This window comes from Lissotriton helveticus, chromosome 10 (assembly GCF_964261635.1).
Source record: "Lissotriton helveticus chromosome 10, aLisHel1.1, whole genome shotgun sequence".
In the NCBI taxonomy this organism is placed as follows: domain Eukaryota; kingdom Metazoa; phylum Chordata; class Amphibia; order Caudata; family Salamandridae; genus Lissotriton; species Lissotriton helveticus.
In genome coordinates, this window is record NC_136071.1 from 168,575,976 (window position 1) to 168,599,909 (window position 23,934).

Here is a 23,934-nt window from a genome sequence, read left to right on the forward strand (position 1 = left end):
CCCAGATCTTCTGGGGTAAAGTGCGCAACGGTATGTAGTGCCGCCCGGGTGGCGGATGTGTCCTCCAACCTCAGAACAGTTAGTGTAGTGTACGGTCTGCGGTAGGGTCCAGGTTCCCCAGGACTTGGTCGAGGGGCCTTGTCCCATTATAACACGTGTTTGGCAGGGACTCAATGCATAGGACGTGCGTGTGCGGTTGTAAGTGGTTGTGTGTGGAGATAGTTGCTTGGTTCTTTTGTGTCTGGGTATGTGTGGGTTCTTTGGCGGTGTCTATTGAGTGAGTTTGGTGGTGTTTGATTGAGTGTGTAAGATGCCGCGTTTCAGTAAGTTGCGATATTTTGGGTATTGCTGCAATTCAACTGATGTCAGATTGGCCGAGAGCCAACCCGCTCCTGTAGAAGACTCTTTTAATTTTAGGATGTATGTGAATATGGATTTATCCCGATTTTGTTTAATATTTTTGATGCAGCTAGGATATATTACTTGCAGGAGAGATTGTTTGCTAGGCACAGCTGTCAGAGCATGTTTGATTCCCTAAGGTTGTGGCAGAAAGAGGTTCAGCAAAGATAGATAAGAGGATAGCCCAGAATATGGACAGATCAAAAGTTTAGTTTTAAAAGAAGACAAAATGTGTACATTTGGAATTTGCAGGTTGTTCCCATTTAAAGTTGCTTTTAATGGCTCAGTGAGCCAATGTGAGCAGTGATTAAGAGGATGGGGTATGTATTTCATGTAATATGTTTGATTTGGTTATAAGTGGTTTGGTTTGAGAGCAGTCTGTGGGCTGCCTTTTGTTTGTGTAAATGTTTGTTTGAATGAAGTGAGTGCGTCTTGTTGCATGTGTTAGATTGTCTGGTCCTTGTGAGCTACCTGAGATGGTTGTGCCTGGCTCTCAGAAAAGAAAAGAATGAGAAGAAAAAAAAAACGAGAAAAAAAACACTGTGGCCTTTTAAAAAATAAAATGTGTTTGGAACTTATTTAATTTGGTTTCTTTCATCCACTTAATTTGTGAACAGTAGAAGATGAAGAAAACAAAAACGATTTGATTACCAGTATTAGAATGTATATTAATAGAATGTAGAAAGAGTGTAAAGTTAGAAAGAAGTGAAAAAAAAGGGAATGCACAGATAATTAGAATTTTTTGCTGTGTGTTTTTCATGTAGTTTAAAAGTGCATGCAGGGCTGTGCTCTATGGAAAAGGAAAAAAAAGGAGGAAAAAGAAAAATGTATTTGTTAAAATAGGGTTAATTATTGCATGTTAGAAAGAGTTAGGAAGGCTTATTGCCTTTGACAGCTTCAGAACAAGGAGTGCACGCGAGGCAGATTTTGGCCTTGAGGTCTGTAAGGTGGTGGGGGGTCAGGAAGGCTGGAAGGCTGTCTAGTAGCCCAGAATTCTTAGCTCTTGGAAGACTGTGAGAGTGAAATGCATTTCTGAACGGCAAAAGCGGGCCTAAAAAGGGGGTGGAAAGCAGGAGTTGTTTAGTTAGTTTTAAACATGACCTGTTGAGTGGATGTGTTTCAGTCCAAAATAAAACATAAGGTTGTAGAGCTCTGGGCTGGTAAGGTTTAGAATAACAGTGTGTGAATATTATTACGTTCTGGAAGGGTTAAATAGAAAAGAGAGAATGTGAGCAGAGCTAGGAAGATTATGTAGAATGGAAATATAGATGCTTGCAGACACAGAGCAGAGCAGATGTGACCTTGGTGTGATAAGAACATTCCAATGGCAGAGCACAGACAGCAAGAGAGAAGACAGGCAGCAGATTGTCAAGTGGGGGGCTAGGAGGCTCAGCTCTTGGCACACACAGGCAGAGATACACAGTTGGAGCCATGTGAATTGTGAATTTGGAGCGAGTCTGCATAAATGCAAGTGCAAAACACTGCTGGTTTAGACGAAAGTATAATGCAGTTGGTCAGAACACATGTGATTTAGTATTAGGAACAAACTTATGAATAACTTTCAACAGATTATTGTATTTGGACATAGAGAATTACACTTTAAAATGGCCTAGTCTGAGAAAAGATGGATTGTTTTGAGAAAAATTAATTTACTAAATATGTTAGTGAGTGTTTCAGATGCAATAGTTTAGGCACATGTTACTCCTATTGTTTGAATAGTATTCAGAATAAGTAACTGATTTGTGTGCAATTTAAAGGCAAAGAGAAAAAGAGATTTATTGGTTGTCTGTTGTGTCCATTTTTGTTGCTGATTTTTTTTGTTTCACTGTTGGTCCATGTCATAGTATAAACGTTTTCTATTTAAATAAATATTGAGTTGGGTGGTCCCTGATTGGCATACTTATTAGTGACTTTGCTAGTGGATCCCTAGTGGAGAGTACTGATCATGCGAGGGTAGGTAAATGCATTGCGCCAAGTAGGTAAAGAATATTGATTGTGTTGCTCATAGGAGCGGCCTGGTGGGAATGTATATATGTGTGTAACAGTATTTGTATGCAGTTTGTCCATGGGACACCATTGCAGTGGGCCCAGTGCCCCACCCGCTGAGTGGAGGTGCAGAGTGCGTGTTTTGTGCAAATGTCTGCTAGTGTGCACTGGAGTATTTAGTATGTTCTGGGGGTGAGAATATACCTTTGGCAACAGGATTAAATGTAGTGAGATGGCGCCTTTTTTTGTTTAAAGATGAGAAATTGCATTGGTTATAAAATGACCCATTTAGACAGTGAAAGATGTCTGTGCAGAAATATATTTGGTACCTTTAATAACATGAATACAATTTTTACGCAAATATGGAAATTCCTGGTTTATGACAAGTGAAAGACGTGACAGTAAATGTATATCTTTTTCCCTTTCTGATGCTGAATTAATTGTCATTACAAGATTGTCATGTGATTTTCAATGCTGCTAAATGTTTTATCTTTTTGGCTGATGGTTAAAGAGGTTAGGTCTGTTTCTTGTCTAAGACAGCAGACAGGGTTTTCAGAACGGAAAGTGAACAGTTAGTATATATAGGGTGATGATAGATAATATAGATGAACTGGTGTGAATGAGCTCCAAGCATAGGTTTTAAAGTAAGTATTTGTAGAAGGTATTTTTACTAAGTGGTTGCCTTTTTGTCCAATATTTTGTGTGTTGTTGTTTTTTTGTGGTTTGATTTGTTTCGTTTCAGTACAATGGGAAATATTTTTATCTGTGTGTTACAGTGAGTATTGATGCAGCTTTGTGCTAGACAGATTAAGGGGCCGATTATGATGGCGGACGGACCTGAGTCCGTCCGCCACCATAGAGTAGGAGGGACCGTCCGCAGGGGCAGCGGCGGTCCCTCCGTGCAAATTAGGATGTGACCGCCACCCTGGCGGTCACATCCTGTATTTTTATCATTGCGGCGGGTGCTGCTTGAAGCTGAATGCTGAAGGAAGTGACGCAATCCCTATGCAGGGAACTGGGTTAAACAAGTATGAATCAACTGCGTCTGGAAACAACGCAAGCCACGTACACCACCATTTTGTCCCAAGCATCATCATTCAATTCCTTATTCAAGAACTCTTTGCAAGGTGTCTTTAACCCTGTGGGTGGTTGGCCCAAGAGCTCCATAATCTTACTCTATAAATGGAACACTATTTTATATCCTGTTCCCCAAGTCAGTCTTGCTTGTAACATTCAGCCTGTTGGCTGCTCTGTGTTGCCACTGAACCATGTGGCCTTTGCAGCATGCATCAATTCCCCAAGGCACAAATTGCCTCAGTGGTATCCTGTGCCCATCCTGCACCCCCCAAAACTCCTAAGCATACCTTCTGAATACATACCAACTTAGTGTATCTGTTCCAGCACCGTGCTACCACTGTCACTAGTTTAGGCATTTGCAACATATATCGCGCCCTATAGAGTGTCTGATGTTATTACCACCATTTGGTATTGCGCTTTTGGTTAATCGGAGTGGGGAGTTAATTTTGCAAAAAATTGGAACTGTGCTGCTATACAATAGTATTCATAATTGGGAGGTTCCAGCCCCCTTCAGTTTTGGGAGGCTTGGTCGAGTGCTACCCTACTTCTTCTACATTTCCAAATTGCTGACTAGAGGCCGTCCATGTCTTTAAATAATGACTATGGTAAGGCCACTGGTAAAATATTAAAGGAAGATAGCAACTTGCCTTGTAATATTATTTTGCACGGTTCTATCATGTCTATCATTGTCAGGGGGATCATCATCAAAAACTGCACATAAGTCCTGGACAATACTGGACTACTGTTTGTACAATGCATTTATTGCAGTCAGTGTGGCAGTCTCACCATTTCCTAACTGGCTCTAAAAGAATATGGAACAAGTTCCTGCCCAATATCACCCTCAAAACCAACTTTCACCAATTTAGAAAATGCTGAAAACATGGGTTTTTATTCCTTCTTAAGCCTCCCTCTCCCTCTAATTTATCTGGTTTTTGATTTTTGTAATTTAGAATCAGGACGCCCTTTACTGGGCAAAAGTATGCTTTACAAAATTTCTTAACATAACATACCACAAATGCAAGCACAGCTTTGAGTATTTTACACCCTATTAAATATTTGTAGGAAATCTGTATCACCGGCATTTGAAGGACATGGGTGCAGGCATTAAAGGGGATGGAACACCCCATCTCTGTTCGACTGTTTCTATTCTATGCAGTGGGAAAAATATGATTTCATTCAGTTTACACTTTGTGAGAATAGGTCAGTAAGGACCACGTGTATCAAGATTTGGAATAGCGATTACCAAATTGCGATTTCCAGCGAATCGCAATTAGGTAATCACTAGTCCAAATATATGAAACTCTATGAGTTTCATTTAGCGATTTGTAAGGGCTCGCAAATCGACCTACCGCATTAATATTATTACGGTAGGTCCATAAGTTGCGACCCCCAGGAATTGCTGAAATCATAGTGATGGTGGCCTGCTGGGGTCAGCAGACCACTATAGCTGTAATTGCTTGTAAAAAAAATAAGCATTTTTTTACTTAAAGAAAAACAGGTTGTGTTTAAACACAAAAATGATAATTTTTCGTTTCATTTTTTACGACCAGGCAGTGGTCCAATGGACCACTGCCTGCTCCTAATAAATACGTTTTTGCCACCATTCCCAGAGGGGAAGGGGTACCTTGGGGACGCCTTCACAGTTGCACATGGGTTACCACCAACTTGAAGTTGGTGGTATAATTGCTAATGTTTTGTGACCTGATTCACGGTCACAAAGCATTCATACATACCGCTGCATTTCGCTATTTGGAAGGGACACCCTGAACACGCCCCTTCCAAATACCGAATAGCTAACCCATTTTGCGATTCGGTAACAGGTTACTGAATCACAAAATAGAGTTTGATACATGTAAATAGCCTTCTCTGCGTTCGCAAACAGGTCGATTCGCAAGAAGGCAAAATTGGTTGATACATGTTGCCCATAATGTATCGAAATGTTTTATTCGAAGCCTTTGTGTTTCTTGGGTCTCAAAAAATAGGATATCATACTCATACAAAGATATCATATGCTGGCCACTACATCTAATCCATTCACTATTCCATATCACTGAAAGTGTTCTGCTACTGGCTCTTGGGCCAGCACAAACCAGATGGGCGAAAGGATGCATTCCTTTCTCATGCCCCTCTTTACTGTCCATTCTCCCGAATCAAACTGCCCACTTTCGTAGTCTGGTCACTGTGTCTGTATACAGCAGCTAGATCAAACTTTGTATGACTCCTTTTTTCCCCCAAGGCTAAATTTAGGTAAGATCAACCCAGGGCTTAAAAGGCCTTCTCTACATCAAGCATAACCACTGAGGCCAATAAATATGCTACATGGACCTTTGTTAGGCCTTGAAACTGTCTTCTAAGGTTTAGGGAGATCTGCGACCTGGCACAAAGCCATTAAGTTCAGAGTGGATAGTGCATTTAGTATTGCTAATGGCTCATACAATGCTTTGTCTAACAAGTCTACACTCTGCTTGAGTAGAACTACAATTACTGCTTCCCTCAAACATTTTGGATGAGTTACCCCCTGCAGTTGTTGTATAGTTCCAGGAGTTTCAGACACAGCCGAGATGTAAATGGGTCATAGAAATGAAATGGTAGACCAACTGTCCCCGGAGCTTTGTTCGTATGCCTCATATGAACGAATGATCTTATCTCTTCCTCCATTACCGGCTTTTCTAGTGCTTACCTCCGAATGTTGGTTAGCATTATATAGTCTGAGGTCAAGAATTACCCCCATACCCTCTTCTCAGTCCGGTTGGCTTGTCATAGTTATCACATAGTGATGATTCTGGATCATGAGACTGACTCGACTTATCAGAGGGCTGGGCATCTGCGGCTGCCACAGCCGCTACACATTCTGCCATAATTGGGCATCAATTTGTTGTGTCCTCCTACTGGCTTTTGATGCGTGTCTTGTTTTAGTTTGCTTCCAGTCTCTCCTTTTGCAGTTGAGATATTCTTCTCTTCTAGCTGTACCAGATGGCTGACCTATTTGAAAAAGAGGGCACAGCCCTCATTTATTACCTTTAATTTCACCTAGAGTAACAGTATGCAGCACATTTGCGCTTTGCAGAGCTTCTTTATCCTGTCCAAGAAATGCCTTTGTGCTTGCACTGCTGCCTAGTAATCTGAAAACAGAACAAGCATGTGCAATGGAATTGGTCTCGCGTTTGTGAAAGTTAGAGCTATTGGCATTCTTAGTGACAATGTTTTTTTTGTTTACAGTGGAGTGATCATTTAGAAAAAAAGTGCACGCTATACCAAAAAAATGAACATTCCGAAAAAAGTGGTTGCATAGGTGTCTCACTGTTCTTGTGTGCCGGACACAAGGGAGTCTCGGATTCCTGGTGGGCTTTGGGCTCAGCTGACCGCAGGGAGGTGTGTGTCCCGGGGAGTTTGGGACATAGTGCATCCCAAGCATCATCAGTCTTTTGGGCTCTTGTTGGGCTGGGCTGTTTTGGGCTTTATCGCCCAGCTTATATACAGCCATTTTTTTTTTTTTTTTTTTTTTTATTTAACAGTAAGACAAGAGTAGGCAATACAAACATCAGGTGTTTCGCGATGAAATACAGATTATGGGCCAGGCGGGGGAAATAAACAAACAATAATCACTGTAGGAAGGAAAGGGCCCAGCACGGGTACATAGAACGGAAGCAGGAAATAAGCAATCTATTAATCAAGCAAAGCGATCCCAACCACACGACCCATCCATAATGACACAGGATAAATAAGTCAGCAAAAACACCCGGACAATAGAGGATCCGTGAAAGATATACAGCCCAACTCTCGTAAAAGAAAAAGGGAAAAGAAAAGGGGCCATAGAACATAAAAAAGGCAAAATAAAAAACCCCACCCCGAACCACCCTGCACCCCTGCAATGGCTACGGCCTAACCCCACTAGCAGCGTGCCTGTCGCCCCAGAACTACCCTAAAGGAAGGGGAAAGAAAAGCGGAGGAGGAGAAAGCAAACATACTCCCGGTCTCCCGCACCCCCCGCCAACAGCGACCACCCGGATACATGTTAAAATCAATATTCAGCAAGTATACAAACCGGTAAAGGAAGGATAAACAACAGCCAGCCAATTCACATCACGTTACAGATACAACCCCAGAATCACGAAAAGCTCTTATATCGGAACCGAGCGATAAAGTTCAGTCCTGGCCAGTACGGTCCGTCAGAAGAGTCTTTGCCATTGGAGCCGCCATTTTGTTGGAAAAAGCAAAGCGTCCACAAAAGTTCTGTTCAGCACAAGAGGATCGAAGACAGGATAAAAGTTCACGGCTTGAACTAGGAAAGGTGTCCAAAGACAGCGAATATCCAAAACCATCAACAAGGAACTCGTAGCCACATGGAAGACCATCTGTAGATGTGTTAGGTGGCGGCAGGGTCAGGCCAAAGATGCTAGCGAGAAGCACGGGCTGGCTAGCCGGTAATAGGGGACCGTCAGGAGTCATAAATTCCGGGGTACGCACAGGGACCTCGACCTTTGAGACACAATGCACCGCTGGTATCATCTCCAGCTGGAAACCAAACGAGGCGTCATCCTCAGCTTCCAGGATACCGTCCACTTTCACCATCAGTGTCCGGAACACAGCGACTGGTTGCGAATGGAGCGCCCCAATGGCGGCCACAACGGCCCGTAGAGATGGCGCGCCCTCCGTCCGCTCCATCCCCTCAGTAGGAGACAGAGCCGGACTCGAACCCCGGAGGCCGGCTGCTCCGGAGTCACGGGCCACGCAAATCCGATCACAAGAAACGGGCGCTCCTCGTTGTGCAGGACACACCGGTGCCGCCAGAGAGGACCCCAGCCCGTCGACCCCGAGGGGGCAACAAGGTCTCCGGGCACTGGGCCCCCACCACGGCAGTCGGCGTGACACGATGGCGTGTCCCGGGCGTGGATCGTTCAAAGGATCGACAGGAAAATCAACAATTCAGGCACTCTTCGGGAGACCGGGCTCAGTCCAGGTCCCACGGCCGATGTTGTTCAACTCTGACTCGGGTAGTCCAGAAATCGAGGCCCCGGCTTCCACACGGTGGTAGGCCGAGAAATGGAACACGGCGTATCTTCGTCAGCCGATAAGATAGAAATCTCGGGATTGTATCTTTGGAAGCTGTAGACCTTCATAAACAAGAAAATCAGGGGTAAGGTCAGGATGAAAGACAGGATAAGCGAGCTGCTGGCGGAGGTCGGTGGAGCCGGGATCTTATGCGGCCATCTTGGTTCGTAGCGTAGCTCCTCCTCCTATACAGCCATTTTTAAAATTTCTGTCACCATTTTGTGGTAACATGGTGGCATCAGTAGCAGTTAGGGCAATTTTAGTAAGTTTTGGGAAGTTAGGGTAGGTAGCGTTAGGTAATTTTGGAGTTTGGTATCCGAGGGGCCATGCGCCTGCTGGCTGAGGTGGACTGCATGGGCTTGCGGGTGAAACATCATTTACTACGAAGGCATTACCACGCATAACGTTTACTACGGTACCACGCAAACGTCTTTTCTATGCGGGTGCATTCCACGACCGTCTCTACCACGCAATGCAAGTTTCATTCCTTCAAGTCTTCGTTCCTTCGTCCTGTGTGTTCATCATTAAGAAAAAGGAAAAAATAAAAAAGGGGGCTTGGGAGGGCTGGGTGGTCTCCCCCCCAAAAGAAACAAGCGGATTGTAAAAAATAAAGAAGAAAACTTAGAAAAAAAACGATATTCAGTGCCTCTGTCGATCAAGGAAAGAGCCTCCCCGACGACGTGGCGTGTACGTCATTATAGAAGTCCTATCTCTATTTTTTAAGACGTGTTTTGACGCTCGTTTCCGTGAAGGGCTGCTGGTGAAATGCGTGGAGAGGTGAGATAAGAATCCAATGTTTATACTTAAAAAAATAAAAATTAAGCGCATTGTAAATTAAAAGAAAGTTAAAATGTAAGGTAATCTGTTGTATTTGTTTGTTATAAACATCGATCTTTTGCTTTGGTCTGCAGTTTGGACAATTTTTTTTAGCCTATCAGTATCATTATGTACGTTTCTAAGGTACGTAAGGGTCATAACGTAATTTTTGCGGAGTATAATCCAGCGTTATCAAATGCTGCGTGGTAAAGACACATGCGAAGTAAAATTTGCGTGGTAATGCCATGCGTGGTACTTGTTAGCGTTGTATAATCATATAACCGGCTTGCGGATGCCGGACACGCACCAGCTGAAGCATGCAGCAGGTGGTGTGGCGGTTCTGGTTCTTGCTTGCTCGCCCCCACATACACTCCACAGTGTGTGGGTAAGGGGGAGCAGCTGTTCCGTGAGTACGGGAGTGGCCTCAAGAGGAGCATGCGGCTCACGCGATGGAAAAGGCCCAGTGCTTCGGCTGCATGGTTTTTTATAGGCGGGGAGGGGGGTGGGGTCAATGCTCGACTGGTACATCAGGGGAAGGGCAAGGTCACTTTCAGTACCAAGGCCCTGCAGGCCCAGGAGGGGAGGGGTGAGAAAATCTTTTAGAGAGGTTGAGGGAGGAGCGTGGGGAGATGGGGAGGGATGAGCTGTTTGTCTCAGAGCAATAGACTGGGCGGGAGGGGTTTGAAGGAAAGCCTGCTGCCATAAATGTTGGGGTGATGGAGGGAGCAGGAAGGGTAGAGGCAGCTGATAGCACTAGGGTGGTGTGGTCCCCAGTGTCTCTGGCTGCAGGGGGATGGCCCGAGAGGGGACCAAAAGCACTGTAGGGTGTCTGGAATGAGGACAATGTGTTGGGGTGGGGTATAGATAGGGGCTGTATGGAGCAAGTAGATTGTGGGGCGCTCTGGCCAAGGGAGGGGACCCAGCAATACATAGAGGGTCCGGCCTCTGCCTTAATTATGGTGGCCTTGGAGCAGGGTAGGGAGGTTAGTTTGGACAGGAGACAGGGGAGTTGGCTATTGGTGCCAGTTCAAGGTGAAAGATAGAGAGTGAGGGATCCTAACGTCAGCACGCTGGATCTGCATTTTCTTTTTCAGGGACAGCCCCATGGGGGACATGCGGACTCAGGAGAGTCTTATACGGCTCACAAACCCAGAGAAGAAGAGATGGCAGGGTCTCAGGCGTTAAGCCGGATAGCACCTTGGGACGCTGATAACTCTGCCACATGACGGGCTGGGGTGGTGCACCACCTGGGACGGGTCAATGCCGCCTATCTGTCAGTGAGCTGCTGCATCAAATGGTGTCAGTCAGGGGTCGAAGCAGGAAGGCTTACTACTACTCCCTGTCCTCTATCGGAGAGGAACCTTTGTATGACAAGAAAGGTGGACAACATGTTTGCTTACGAAGCCACAGTGCCATCAGGAATGGACGAGAGGAACATCTGTATAACAAGAAAGGTGGACAAATCCATATGCCATCAGGGATGGATGAGAGGATAGTCTGTATGAGGAGCCACAGGGGAATGAGGACAGCTGGTGGGCGAGGGGTGCGCACAGAGGCTCCCATAACGCACTTTTTCAAAGCTCGTTTCAGGACTGTCACAACTAAATGGGGACACGTTGGACAGAAGCAGCTGGTAGAAACCTTTCACAACTGGTTGGGCAGGTGGATCCACGGAGGAGGCCGACCTTTAACCAGGTATAGGTGCTAGTTACAAACGGCAAAATACACAGCAAGGACATGGTGTCCAAGGGAGTAATGGCGAGGGTGTCGAAGAAGGGGGGGACGTACGTTTACATAAAGGACGATATGTAGAGAATGCATTGGTAGCCATGGACACACAGATTGATGACGCCAAAGCAGGGGTAGGTAAGGTAGTCCCAGAGAGACCAACAGTAACACGGAGAGCACAGCATTAATTCAGCAATGCCAAACATGTAAAATAACAGGGCTAAAAATATTTACAACAGCACACATCCTCTAAAGGCATTGCCCCACCTATACACTGTTTGCAGACAAAAATGTGAAATACCACAAAAATATACATTTTGTATTTTAATCCAATGCCATCAATGCCCTAAATGAAGCTTCAATTCAACACACACCGCAGAAAGAGTTGTTTCATGCACCCATGACTAATACTGGTCCGACTGGCTGAAAGGCCAATTGGCAGACCAGGCCACAAAAAGAATATTGTAAAATTATTAAAAAACATGGAGAAGGTGTACTAAACTATGCAACATGTTTCCTTTACAAAAGAGGAAAAATTGAATGCATAAAAGAACTAGAACTAGAACCCTGCTGAAACTGCAGGCCACCCCCACCACAATAAATTAAAAAAAATCAAATAAAAATAGAAATAAATGCTGGTGCATGCCCTCTATCAAACAAACAAAACCCTTATACAACAGGTTTTTAGCTTTTTTGTGGAATCTCAAATACAAAGTCCTTAAATCCAATGGTATATATGCAGCAGACACAGAGAGTGGTCCTTGCAGCTCCAATTCAAGTGAAAAGTGACCAGGAGATGGTCAAAGCACTGGGGGGAGCCTGCTTGACAGGAACAGAAAGATGGAGACTTCGGGGCACTTCCTTCCTGTTGGGAAAAAAGTAAAAAATAAAAAAAAGGACTCCTGTCATTTTGAGAAGGTTTTAACTCCAAATGTCTTTTTGAGGAGGTTTAGCTGCTTCTCGAGGAGAAAATCTTTCCCAGGTTGCTGCTGCAGTCAATTGCACACACTCGCGATCACGTACATGGTAAACGAACTGCCGGAAGTTGCTGGCGTGGCCTAAATCCCTGGTAACGACCGCAAACTCTAACGGGAGCTGATGGGAGGCTTGCAAATATAGTGGAGCTTACAAATGTCTAGAAAATCTCATGGCCGCTCGCGAGTGCCAGCAAGTCGCTCCCACACACACAAAATGACATTTCGAGAGTGCCCTGGGAAAAAACCCCACTGCTCTGTTGCACAGTGCAGAATTTATCGGTAACTCCATCTTGTCCGCGGGACGTGGCGTTGAAAAATGCCACAAAGTCTGCAAGCGGACCAGAGTTTTACATCCAGGCCTAATAGTGAGGTCTAGTTTTGTGAGGCGAAAGCCTGGGGTAAAATGTATGCGATGTGCACCTGTCTTCAGTAAAATGGCCATTTCCATACAAGAAGCCAGTATGTGGTCTGAATGCTCCTTGTGGCCCAACAGTAGGATAAGCAATAAAAAAAATCCACGAAGTAGGGAAAGGGTTCAGTGCCACAGGCTGTTACTAGGTGTCCACACAAGACTGTGCAGCCATTGCGGGGTCCCTCTGTAAACACAACAGTGGGGGGGGGGTCTTTCCAAAGAAATGGGGACATAGACAAGCTGATGGAGGCCCCAACTGTGGCCGGGTAAAGCATGCATGGTCTGTTACATTACAGAGAGGACTACAAAGAAATAAATGGTGTGCAGGTTCATCTCTGCTCTTAATGTTAAGTTCTCACTGTTATCATAATGAACAGCATAACAGGTCACATTCGTGGCCTGCTAATGGAATCTCCAGAAATGTTGCTACTTCCAGACACAAATAAAGTTTCAGATACAAACTGATGTGTCATGTCTACGGTGACTGTGTGAAGTAGAACACAAAATGTTGTGCAAGCACTGGCAATAAAATGTGAAACTTTGTTCGGTTTTAAAATCATCATAATCACTTTTCACCAGGTCTTTACCTTTCTAACTTTCACACAGCAGATCCGAGGCTTCTTTAAAGGATACATCTGAAAGAAACAGTTAGTTATAGATTCCTTACCTTAGAACTACCCATATGCGTCAGGCTGGATCCTGAAAGTTTTTTCGGCTGCAGTACCTCTGCGCATCGAAAGGTGGCGTCAGTCGGCTCTGCATCCGTCGTTGGTATCGGGGTCGCCTGGAATGACATCGCAGTAGCTACTTAGACGCTGCCCTCGCACGCTGATGTCAGTTCTTTCTTTTTCCACACCAGCCGGCGCAGATCCGGAAAGATCGGTCCAGTCACTTTTTGACTAAACTTTTTGAGCAGCTTTTGTTGACGTCTTTTTGCGTCTACGACTGCTGGTGCACGTAGGGATGCCTGGCTTCAAGGCTTGCGGGTCCTGTACCCGACTGATGTCGGTGATGGATCCACACTGCATGTGCCTCTTTTGCCTGGAGCGCAACCACGACCCCAAGTCATACTCCGACTGCCGGACCATGGCTCCGAAGTCTTTACGGGAGCGGTCCCGAAAACTTCTTGAGCACTGGCAGTCGGCTCCACACCGTACGAGGTCCCGGTCAAGAGGAAGATCGAGGGACCGGTCGTGGAGCCATCACCACTCGTCAGCCAAGTCTTCGCACTCGGGGTCAGGTAAGTTGAAGACCAAGTAGAAGTCGAAGAAGCATCGTTGCTCTTCGACTTCTGCACGTTGATCGACTGACACAACGAGGGATGCGGGCGGTGCCACTCCCGTAGCTCCGCGTGTGGAGCCTGAAGGGCCGACTCTGCATCAGAAGCAGGCCCAGCTACCCTGCCACTGATTTCAACAAATGCTTCTGCCAAATAAAATGGTAACCCTGAAATCTCAGTGTCTCAAAGGACTTTTCCTCCTAGAGCTCTTGTGTTTTCTTGTTCTTCCATTTTGAGACACTTTAAGAGTAAGTACCAAGAATGCACCCTGCTTGTGAGCAGAATGTTCTGAAACTCTATGTTTACGTGCAGTGAACCCCGCTCTTGTGCATTAGGCACTGTTTGTGTGGAAAGGGTGCAGTACCACATGCTGTCACTAAGTGTTCCTCTGGAGTTCGAAAGGGACCTCTATTAGCCACATAAGGTACTGCACCCTTCAATCTTGAAGAATCCCATAGGAAGCACAGCGATGACTAAAAAACCATGCAGTACAAATCGAAATACCAATATTGTTTGGTGAGCATTGTGTTTCTTATGGTGCCCCGTTGGACCCTTCATGAGCCCGGAGCACTTCCTGTACAGAAGGGCTGCTGCTATTTTTGGAAGCCATAATTCACTACTCACTGACATTGATGTATTTTTAATAGCAATATAATTGCAGTCAGTGCATGCTGATTTCAGCAACGCTTCTTGTTTAAAGTAACAGCATTTTTGTCATACCACTACAGCATTTTTTTCACACCACGAATAATGATGTAGCACTGCAGGAACAAGAGTTTAGGGGACTGGGAGTACATAAAATCAGGGCGGGAGAGGGGGGAATGGTTGGAACAAATGGAGCGGTGGGTGTATGGGCGAGGACAGTATAACAGAAGCAGAGTGCACATGCACTCCGCAACATTAAACAAAATTGCAAAAACAAAGAGAAAAGCACTACAGAGAGAGGATACTGTGATATGCCAATACTCCAGGGGAGAAGCAAGACACAAGAAGGTGGAACATATAAAGCTGAGCAACCATATAGAAACAAGCTTTTTGGCAGAACAGACAATTTAACCAATTGACAGTGAGGGCACGGCTAAAGCCCGTGGAAGTCAGTACAGCATGCCTCGCAGAGCAGAGCATGCGCCCTGCTAGGTTTGACCTAAAAACAGTGGCATTGTTCACTTTGAAGGAGCCGTGTGCAGCGTGAGTGGGCATTCTGCCAGATAATATCCTGGTCTCCATAGTTCAGGAGCTTTGCAATCGATTGATGGGTGTGTGAGGGGGCACCTGATGGAGCAGCAGAACCAGTGCTTTATGAACCCTTTCAATCAATTTCGAAAGGCCCTCAGGCGCAACCGCCATTGACAGCTAATTTTTTAGGTAGGTAACTTTGTCCCAACCCCCTGCATGCTCTTGGAGCCCAACTATTCCACTAGTATTTCTGCAAGCTTTTCCTTCTATATTGTCTACCTGAAATTCCAAGTAACATACACTTTCTAGTAAATCTAACATATTTTTGCTGATTTCAGCAATTTCAGACTTTGCACGAAAATGTCTGTTAGCCCAAATTCACTCTGACAACTTCCTTTTGTCGAACCTTAGTAGCCATACATCTATTTATACTGTGTTGATTTTGAATTCAAGGACAGTTTGCAATTCTTGCACTGTTCTTAATATGCTCTTCAGGCTGTCTGTTGGTTCAGATGATGCTACCCCCTGTTTCTCTGCTTCTGCTATTAGGACCCCTTTGGCACTGGACTCAGACATCAGTGATGCCACTACCACAGTTTGCCTTGTGGTCTTGAGTTTAACCACTGTTCCAAGCACAGGTTGTTTACTCTATGTTGTAGTACCCTGATAACCCACTGAATCCAGCTATTAGCACCTAAAATGTTTGTTGGTCCTAACAGTGGGGCACATTAGTGGCTACAGTATGGGTTGAAAATCTATTCCCTACTACTTACGTTAGTCCATGGACACTGTTCAACGTACAATCCCACAAATGTTTCACGTGACAAAGTTTCTTGAGTGAATTTTGGGGGGTGGGGCAGACACGCCCTTCTTTACTGCCCACCAGTGCACGTCTGGGAAATTTGCCCAAACTGTCCCAGTCCACCTGTGCTGTGGGGGGGGGGAAACACCTTTCACCCCCTTGGCCATACCTAGTGAGTCAGTCATTTAATACCTCCACTCTGTCAATTCCCACAGGCAAGCGCCTGCCCCCACTTTCACCAGTAGACCACACTGGGTGTTTCCACCCTTCTAGGTTGGTGCACCTGGGGAGGTGGACTTCCCTCCTTAATGCCATCTGGGCATCCCCCACTGCACCTGATTCATACACTGGGGCTGCCATCTCTCTCGCCCCTTCGTGTGGGTGCAGGTAGGTGCCCAGCCCACAACTCTTAGCACTACCGGTGTGGGGCTTCCCCCACTGCTCCGAATCTACTGCATGCCACTTCTTCAAGCTGCCCCTTGCTTCGTTGTATGGCCATGTGCGACTGTTGCAAGGACACCATCTTATTTGGTGCCTTCTTGAGCTTGCTTCACGTTTCCTCCTTGGACTCTGCTCTTTTCCTGCTATGTGCTAGTCCCTACAGTGATTCCACCTGCGTCATGCTGTTTCTCAGCACAAGGGCACCCAGCTCCTCTCGCAGATGGCCAACTTTGACCCAGATTTTGTCAAGTTTTTTGGACAGAGTTTGCAGTTTAAGCCTTTCTCGTCTTGTGACGATACCCCCTGACCATACCCCCACATACTAGTTATGTTATCGAGTGTCGCGTTGTGTCATGCTGTGCCATGCTGTGTTATGCTATTGCATATTGTGTTCTGCTGAGTAATGCGGCCCTCTGTTTCATTACGTTATGGTGTGCTATGTTATGTTATTTCATGTAGGGCTACATTGTCAGGGCACGTTATCCCATGCTTTTTATGTTTGGGTGTTTTGTGTTGTGCTTTGCTGTTATCCTAAGGTGTGTTATGTTGTGTCATGCTATGCTATGCCTTGTTTTGGTGTGTTGCTTTATGTTGTGTCATTGTGTTAGCCAAGTAACTACATAAAAAACAAACTGTCTCTCTCCACAAATCATGTTGCACCTGCAGTCTAACAAAAGGATTAATTGATGTCCCATCGGCAAAACCAAATGGCAACACAAAACAGATAATGTAAACGTCCTCAAAATTAAATGGACTTCATGGATAGCCTGATCAAGCAATGCAAAGGATGAAACCCACAGGAACCCCAGTGACTTTAGTGAACTGATCCAAAGTCCACTCACTTTCTCTATGTTCTTCTTAAACTTTTTATAAAGAAGTGATGTCATGATGTCACTGAGGAAACGAATGCTGTCCAGACCCAAACATGGTCCCACCAGAGCACACACTGAAACCTGTATTCGAAATTGGCATCAAGAAGAGATTTCAAATCTGGTCCACAAAATATATTCTATAAGGTGGCTAGAGTTATGGGGTGAAACTCAAGCTCTAAAGAGTTTAAGGATGAGACCCCCTTTGGTGCCTTCAAATCTCAAATGAAGGGCCACTTGCTCTAATGTAACAACGGTCCAGCTTTTACATTTTCCGTTAACTGCATCTCTTTCCGTTTAATGTATGGTTGTTTCGTTTTTCACAAATCACTTGCGCGTTTTGTGTTTTATTCTTCAACCCTTTATTGTCCTTTTTTAAGTTTTGAGCATTGATCATATGCTTTGTTTGGTGTTATGATGTTTGTTATAAATATTTACACAAGAAATAACTCTCCCTGTATGTCCTGTTGATCTCCATCCCGTTATTAGACACGATTGGGTATATTCTAGGGTATTACCTTTGTAACCATGATTTATGCCATTGGATGCTGGAATGTCTTCTGTCTGAGAATCAATCATCAATTGCAAAAAATCCACTCGGTTCTGGGAATAGAAGGAAAGATACACAGTATACTATCAGTTACAAATATTCTGTACAGTCTCTAACAATTCACTAGCTTGTTAAGGACATTATTAATTGTACAGGAATACTACGAGCATCAAGATATGGCATTTACCCAAGTGACAGTGAACTTGGCTATCTTAGTTTATGGCCAGTTTTCACGCTTCAATATTTCACTTTATGCAGCGAACAAATCATATCCTGTTTATAATAACTGTCCGATTTGTATGTCCATTAATAAACCTTTGTTATCTGTAGTTTTTATATAGTCAGACATGGGTGCCTCTAGTTTTGAGAAGTGTTTGTCAATGCATTTGACTAGCACAGCAACCTCAGAAACTTTTCACAAGAAGGTGAGCCTCAATCTTTGGCCTCAAATAGATTTTGACTTTATAGTAGGCATATCATGTGCAATTCGCCCCACAAAACTTTGCATCCCTTTCCCACCAGCAAAGGCACCATACCAGTGGTTGGTCTTCACTACGTAGTCTTTATTAATTCTCATAAAGCCATCTTTCATTGTTGATGCGCTGTCAACATTCGACCAACTTTTATTACCAAAACAAATCACATTGATACACATTGTGTTAAGCAATACTCATTTGAACCGCAGGTTACAATTGTTTTTACAATTCAGGATCTCCAGAGCCCCACGGGACGGGGGTTGTACCAGCAGGCCACAACCCACCTCCATTGCTTACATTTGAGGTAACGACCTGTTGTCTACCCCCTAAACGCGGCCACCAGGGCACAGCTTTGTGCCTTTTACTGCGCACCAGCTCTCACAAAGTTGCTTCCTCCAAGCACCGGCATCTCGGGTAGGGCCAGAGAGTCCAGGACCACCAGTAGGACAACCCCCTCTCCCGCCAGGCCGGAGCCCCATGGACTGCCTTCCCTGTTCCAGAATTAGGCCAGTCCCCGCCAAAAGGAGTCCCCGCCACTTTCCTTGCCCGGGACCCCGCCAGTTCTACCTTTAAACACAGGGATGGGTGGGTGGGCAACTTGCTTCTGGCTGTGACCCGCTGGGCGCCCGAGGCGAGAGGACAAAGAGGGCTTTTACCTCATTTCCGGTGCAATTATCACCTTTCCTGGAGGGGAGGGGTTGTGTCGCTTGTGCACCTAAGTGACGCACTACCAGACTGCCCTGCCTCCTCATATTTTCTTGCGACCCCTCCCACTCCCCTTAATCAGCGGTACACTGGCCCAACGTCTCTCGCCTCATGCACGAAATGCCACTAAAGGCCCCCCGCCCCTAGGCGTGGGGGGGCCTCTCATTACTCACACTGCTTCTTCTTCCGTGCACCCTTTATAAACCCATTCTTTATTTGCCCTATTACTTTATTTTTCATCTCCTTTTAGTTTACTTAGTTTTTCCTTTGCTTCCTCCTGCCTTGCTCCTTTCCTTTTAATCTCGTTTTATTTCTAAGTTCATTTCTCCCCACTTTTTCATTCCCTTTTACCTTGCCTTCCCTTTGTCTTTCTTCTTTCCTGCATTCCTGCATTCCTTTCTTTCATCCCTTCTATCTTTTGCCCTCCTTTTAATTTTTTCTTTAACTCCCCGTTCTTCCCACCACCTCCCTTTATGTCTTCAGTCTATTTTCATTGTTTGTTGTTTGTCTTGCCTTTCATCCTTTTCCCTTGCTTCCTTTTCTCTTTCTTTTCCATCAGTTCCTTCTTTTTTTCTTTCCTCCATCCTTTCATTTACCTCTCTCTCTTCCTTACTACCTTTTAATAACTCGATTTAGGCCCAAATTACGAGTGAGTCAGTGTTCCGACTCCTATGTAAACACTTGTTTGCAGCAGAGTCATAATTATGAGTCAGGTGATATTTACCACACCCGGTAATTACCAGATGCATTAAATATATCCTTTCTTTAATATTCAGCAGGTCAAACTTACCAGAATTGAACAGCAGAAATATGTATGGTATTTACAGTGCCATGCGGATTTGTTGCTGTGAGAACTAAAATTGCAAATTATTCCCCAGAAACTCATAACAGTTGGTAATGATCAGACCTGACAAATAATGTAGCAGGTGCGATAGACAGCTCTTGTTCCTTGAACAAACATGGAATCAGGGCCTCAGATTTTGGTGTGCAGAGACAGGAAACGCCTATCATGTCATGATATGCCATAAATAAACAAAAATTAGTCACTACCTCTCACGTTTTTTCATGTCTTATTTCCTTCTTTTCCACCTTTCTTTACTTCTTCATACAATTTACATGTTCCTTTTCTTCCTCCCCATTCCTTTCTTGGTTTCTTTCTTCCTTCCTCCTGTCTCTTTTCCCTTCCTTCCATTTTGCTTATTTCCTCACCCTCCCTTCATCCATTCTTTCTTTTTCTATTCCTTCTCCTACCTTTTCCAGTCTTTCCTTCTTCTTCCTTCAGTTCTTACTATATTCTCTCTTTATCTATCTTTCATTTTTCACTCCCTCTCTTTCAGTCATTCTTCCTTCTCTTGTCCCTTCTTTCATATTCCTTTCCTTTTTGCTTAATTGTTCCCACTTTCTGATTCCACCCTCTCTTAACCCTTCCTTCTTTCATTATCCTTCCCATCCTTCTTTCCTCCCCAGATCAATTCATACTTTCATTTTATTCTCCCCTTTTCTTCCTTTCTATCTTCCTTTTTCTTTCTTCTTTTCTTACTCTCTTTTCCTTATGGTCCACTTTCACTTTATTTCCCTTTCCTAGACTGTGTTTTTTCTATCCTTCTTTTGTTTGTTTTTATTGGCTTCTCACTCCCTATTGCTTTCATTTGTTTTTCTCATACTTTCAGAATTTGCTTACTTTAACGCCCATGCTCCCATCCCTCAACTTTGTAATGTTAATCGTTTACTATTATGTTTATGCGCTCTTCTGATCTAAGTGGAATGGACCCATAAAAACATTCAGAAGATTTTGCATAACCCAGATCTGGGAGAGGCACAGCTGTATTCAAGGGTGTATTATTATAATTATTATAAAACACTTGTAGAGCGCACTGCAACCCTCAAGTCAAGTCAAGTCAGGAATTTGTATAGCGCGCTACTCACCCAGAGGGTCTCAAGGCGCTTAAGGGAGAGGGGTACGCTACTGATCGAACAGCAAGGTTTTGAGTTGCTTTCTGAAGGAGAGGTGGTTCTGTGTGAGACGGAGGTGGGTGGGGAGTGAGTTCCATGTCTTGGCGGCCAAGTAGGAGAAGGATCTTCCCCCCATGGTGACTCTTCGGATGCGTGGAATCGCGGCGAGGGCTTGGTTGGATGATCGTAGTTGGCGGGTGGGGGTGTAAAAGGTCAGGCGAGTGTTGAGGTATCTGGGTCCTAGGTCGTGAAGGGCCTTGTGTGCCTAGGTGAGGAGACGGAACGTGATTCTCTTGTTGACGGGGAGCCAGTGCAGGTCTCTCAGGTGACCGGATATGTGGTTGTGGCAAGGTAAGTCAAGGATGAGTCGGGCGGAGGCGTTTTGAATGCATTGAAGTCTTTTCTGCAATTTGGCTGTGGTTCCGGCGTAGAGGGTGTTTCCGTAGTCTAGTCGGCTGGTTACAAGTGCTTGGGTGACCGTCTTCCTTGTTTCGGTGGGGATCCATCGTAAGATCTTTCGGAGCATGTGTAGGATGTTAAAACATGATGATGAGACGGCGTTGACTTGTCTGGTCATCGAGAGGGAGGAGTCTAGGATGATGCCAGGTTGCGAGCATGGTCCGTTGGTTTGGGTGCGCTGCCTAGGGCCGGGGGCCACCATGAGTCGTCCCAGGCAGAGGGGGATGATCCTAGGATGAGGACTTCCGTCTTGTCGGAGTTCAGTTTTAGGCGGCTGTTCTTCATCCTGGCGCTAGTTAGCTACATAATAGAGGGTCGATATGCTATCCAGAGAATCTACTTCTACCCCTCACAGAGAGGCATATTATATCCTGGGGAATAACCAGGTCTTCATTTTCTTGCGGAACATCAGCAAGCCTTGCGTTCTCCTTATTTCTAAGGGGAGGCTGTTCCAAAGGCGTGCTGCTGCCACGCTAAAGGCTCTTCCTCCCAGGGTCACCCTCCTTACTTTAGGTAGTCTCAAGCAGTTTGTAGTAGCGGAGCAGAGATTCTGGGTGGGTTTATACCACTGAAATCTAGCCTGAAGTGGCTTAGAGCCTTGCTCATAAAGAGCTTTATGCACGATGCACAAGGATTTAAAGCGGATCCTTTGAGCTACTGGTAGCCAGTGTAGATCCGCCAGTGCTTGTGTTGTTGACGAGCCACGCGGTCAGGAGAGTGCAAGCTTTGCTGCTGCCGCCTGGATACTTTGCAATCTGGCAATCAGATACTCAGGGGATTCCAAAAGCAAGGCATTGCAATAGTCCAGGCAGCCAAGGATGGTGCTCCTGACCACCGTTGCTCTAGCCTGGATAGGCAGCAGCGGCAGCACTTTAAGGAGACCACGAATTATGGAGAAGCAAGTTCCCGCCAGTTTATTAACATGGGTCTCCAAATTGAGATTCTCATTGAAGCTGACCCCCAAGTTGCGTACCGTATTCACTGGGATCATTGTGCCATCTGAAGTCAGGGGCCAAAAATCTATTGGCAGGCTTTGGGCAATCCCCCGTCCTACATTGTAGGATCTCCGTTTTCCCGCTGTTAAACTGGAGAGAGTTTGCCTTCAGCCACTTTGTCATTTCATGCATACAGTCATGAAAGCAATCCAATGATTCCGCCTGGTCCCCCTCCAGGGATATCAACAATTGCGTATCATCAGCATAATTAATCACACTGATGTTGTATGCCTTGATGATACCCAGCAAAGGTTGCATATACATATTGAATAAAATAGGGCTAATTGCCGACCCCTGCGGTACCCCATGAGGAACTTCCACCATTTCTGACTGGTACGGGGGAAGTGCCACCGCCTGTTTTCTGTCCAACAGATAGGACTGCAGCCACCTAAGTGCTACTCCCTTAACTCCAAAGGTCCTCATTCTTGAGAGCAGAGTGTCATGGTCCACCGTATCAAATGCGGCGGACAGGTCCAGCAGGATTAAAATTGCCGACTGGCCCCTGTCCATCCGCATCCACAGGTCATCCAGCACCACCACTAAGGCTGATTCTGTCCCATGACCCAGGCGAAAACCGAACTGTTCCCCTTCTAAGATGTTATTTGTCTCCAGATATTGGGACAAGGTCCTGCTAACCCAACGTTCCACGATCTTAACTGGGTAAGGCAGGAGGGAGATTGGTTGGTAGTTCTTGTAACTGCATGGGTCAAGGGTAGATTTCTTCAAGAGCGGGGTGATAATAGCTCGCTTCCATTCTAAGGGCACAATCCCTGTGTCAATAGACTGGCAGCAGAGCTGTTGTAGGATGGGAAAGATCTCTGTTCCAAATTCCTTCATTATCCTGTGGGGTAGTGGATCCAAAGGGGAACCAGAAGAGTCCCCTAAGGCCACCTTAACAAACTCCTCCTCTGATGGAATTGGGAACTTATCCAGGGAGATCCCGGGAGCAACTATCTCAGTAGTGCCCTCCTCATTTAATCCTCTGCCCCCCCCTGTCTGGGCCATTGAGGTAGGTTGAGGTTGTTCCACAATTTTTTTCATTTTATCCGGGAAGAAGCACGCCAGTCCATCACACAATTCCTGGGGCAGTTTAATTTTACTCATAGTACACTCTGGGTTGGTCAGATCTTTCACTATCTTAAAAATATCCTTAGATTTGTTGGAGCTCTTTAATATAATGGATGTGAAAAACTCTGCCTTGGCAGTGGATATTTCTAATTTGTATTTTATGATTGTACACCTCCAGCTAAATCGGTCTTCCTCCGAAAATTCCTTCCTCCACTGTTTCTCTGCCTTTTTACACGAGAGCTTGAGACTTCTCACTCTCTCCGTGTACCAGGGGGCAGATGGATTTCCTCTTTTCTTAATGACTTTAACTGGGGTGACCTGATCCAGTTCCTTAATTAAAGTAATCATACAATGCTGTATAGTTCTCAGTTATCTCCTTTCCAGAGTTAAATAGAGCCTCCGTGTGGAACACACCTTTTAAGAAGTCCATTCCAATCACGCCCAAGGAGTGTTCTCACTTTTCTATCCCCATTTCGTATTCCGTCCAGACTTTGGATACTAAACAGAATGAGGTGGTGATCTGTCCACCCCATAGGCATAATTGCCCCCATTCTGACAAGGCCCACCTCTGCAAAAATCAGATCTAGAATATGGTCGCCCTTGTGTGTTGGTTCCACCACCCATTGCTTTATGCCCAGATTAGCGCAGGATTGAATTATATTACGAAAGGCTGTATCCATATTACCATTTTCCCAAAGATTAAAATCCCCCAGC

At 45.2% G+C, this 23,934-nt stretch overlaps 1 protein-coding gene across 1 annotated transcript in view; it reads right to left on the bottom strand.

The window, feature by feature from the left end:
• Nucleotides 1–23,934, bottom strand: part of LOC144786062 (cytochrome P450 3A21-like) — a 344,860-nt gene that overhangs the window by 109,235 nt on the left and 211,691 nt on the right. Inside the window, exon 9 of the mRNA XM_078665007.1 lies at nt 17,533–17,617. Coding sequence (XP_078521133.1) covers nt 17,533–17,617 — 85 coding nt within the window. The remainder of the gene's footprint in view (nt 1–17,532; nt 17,618–23,934) is intronic.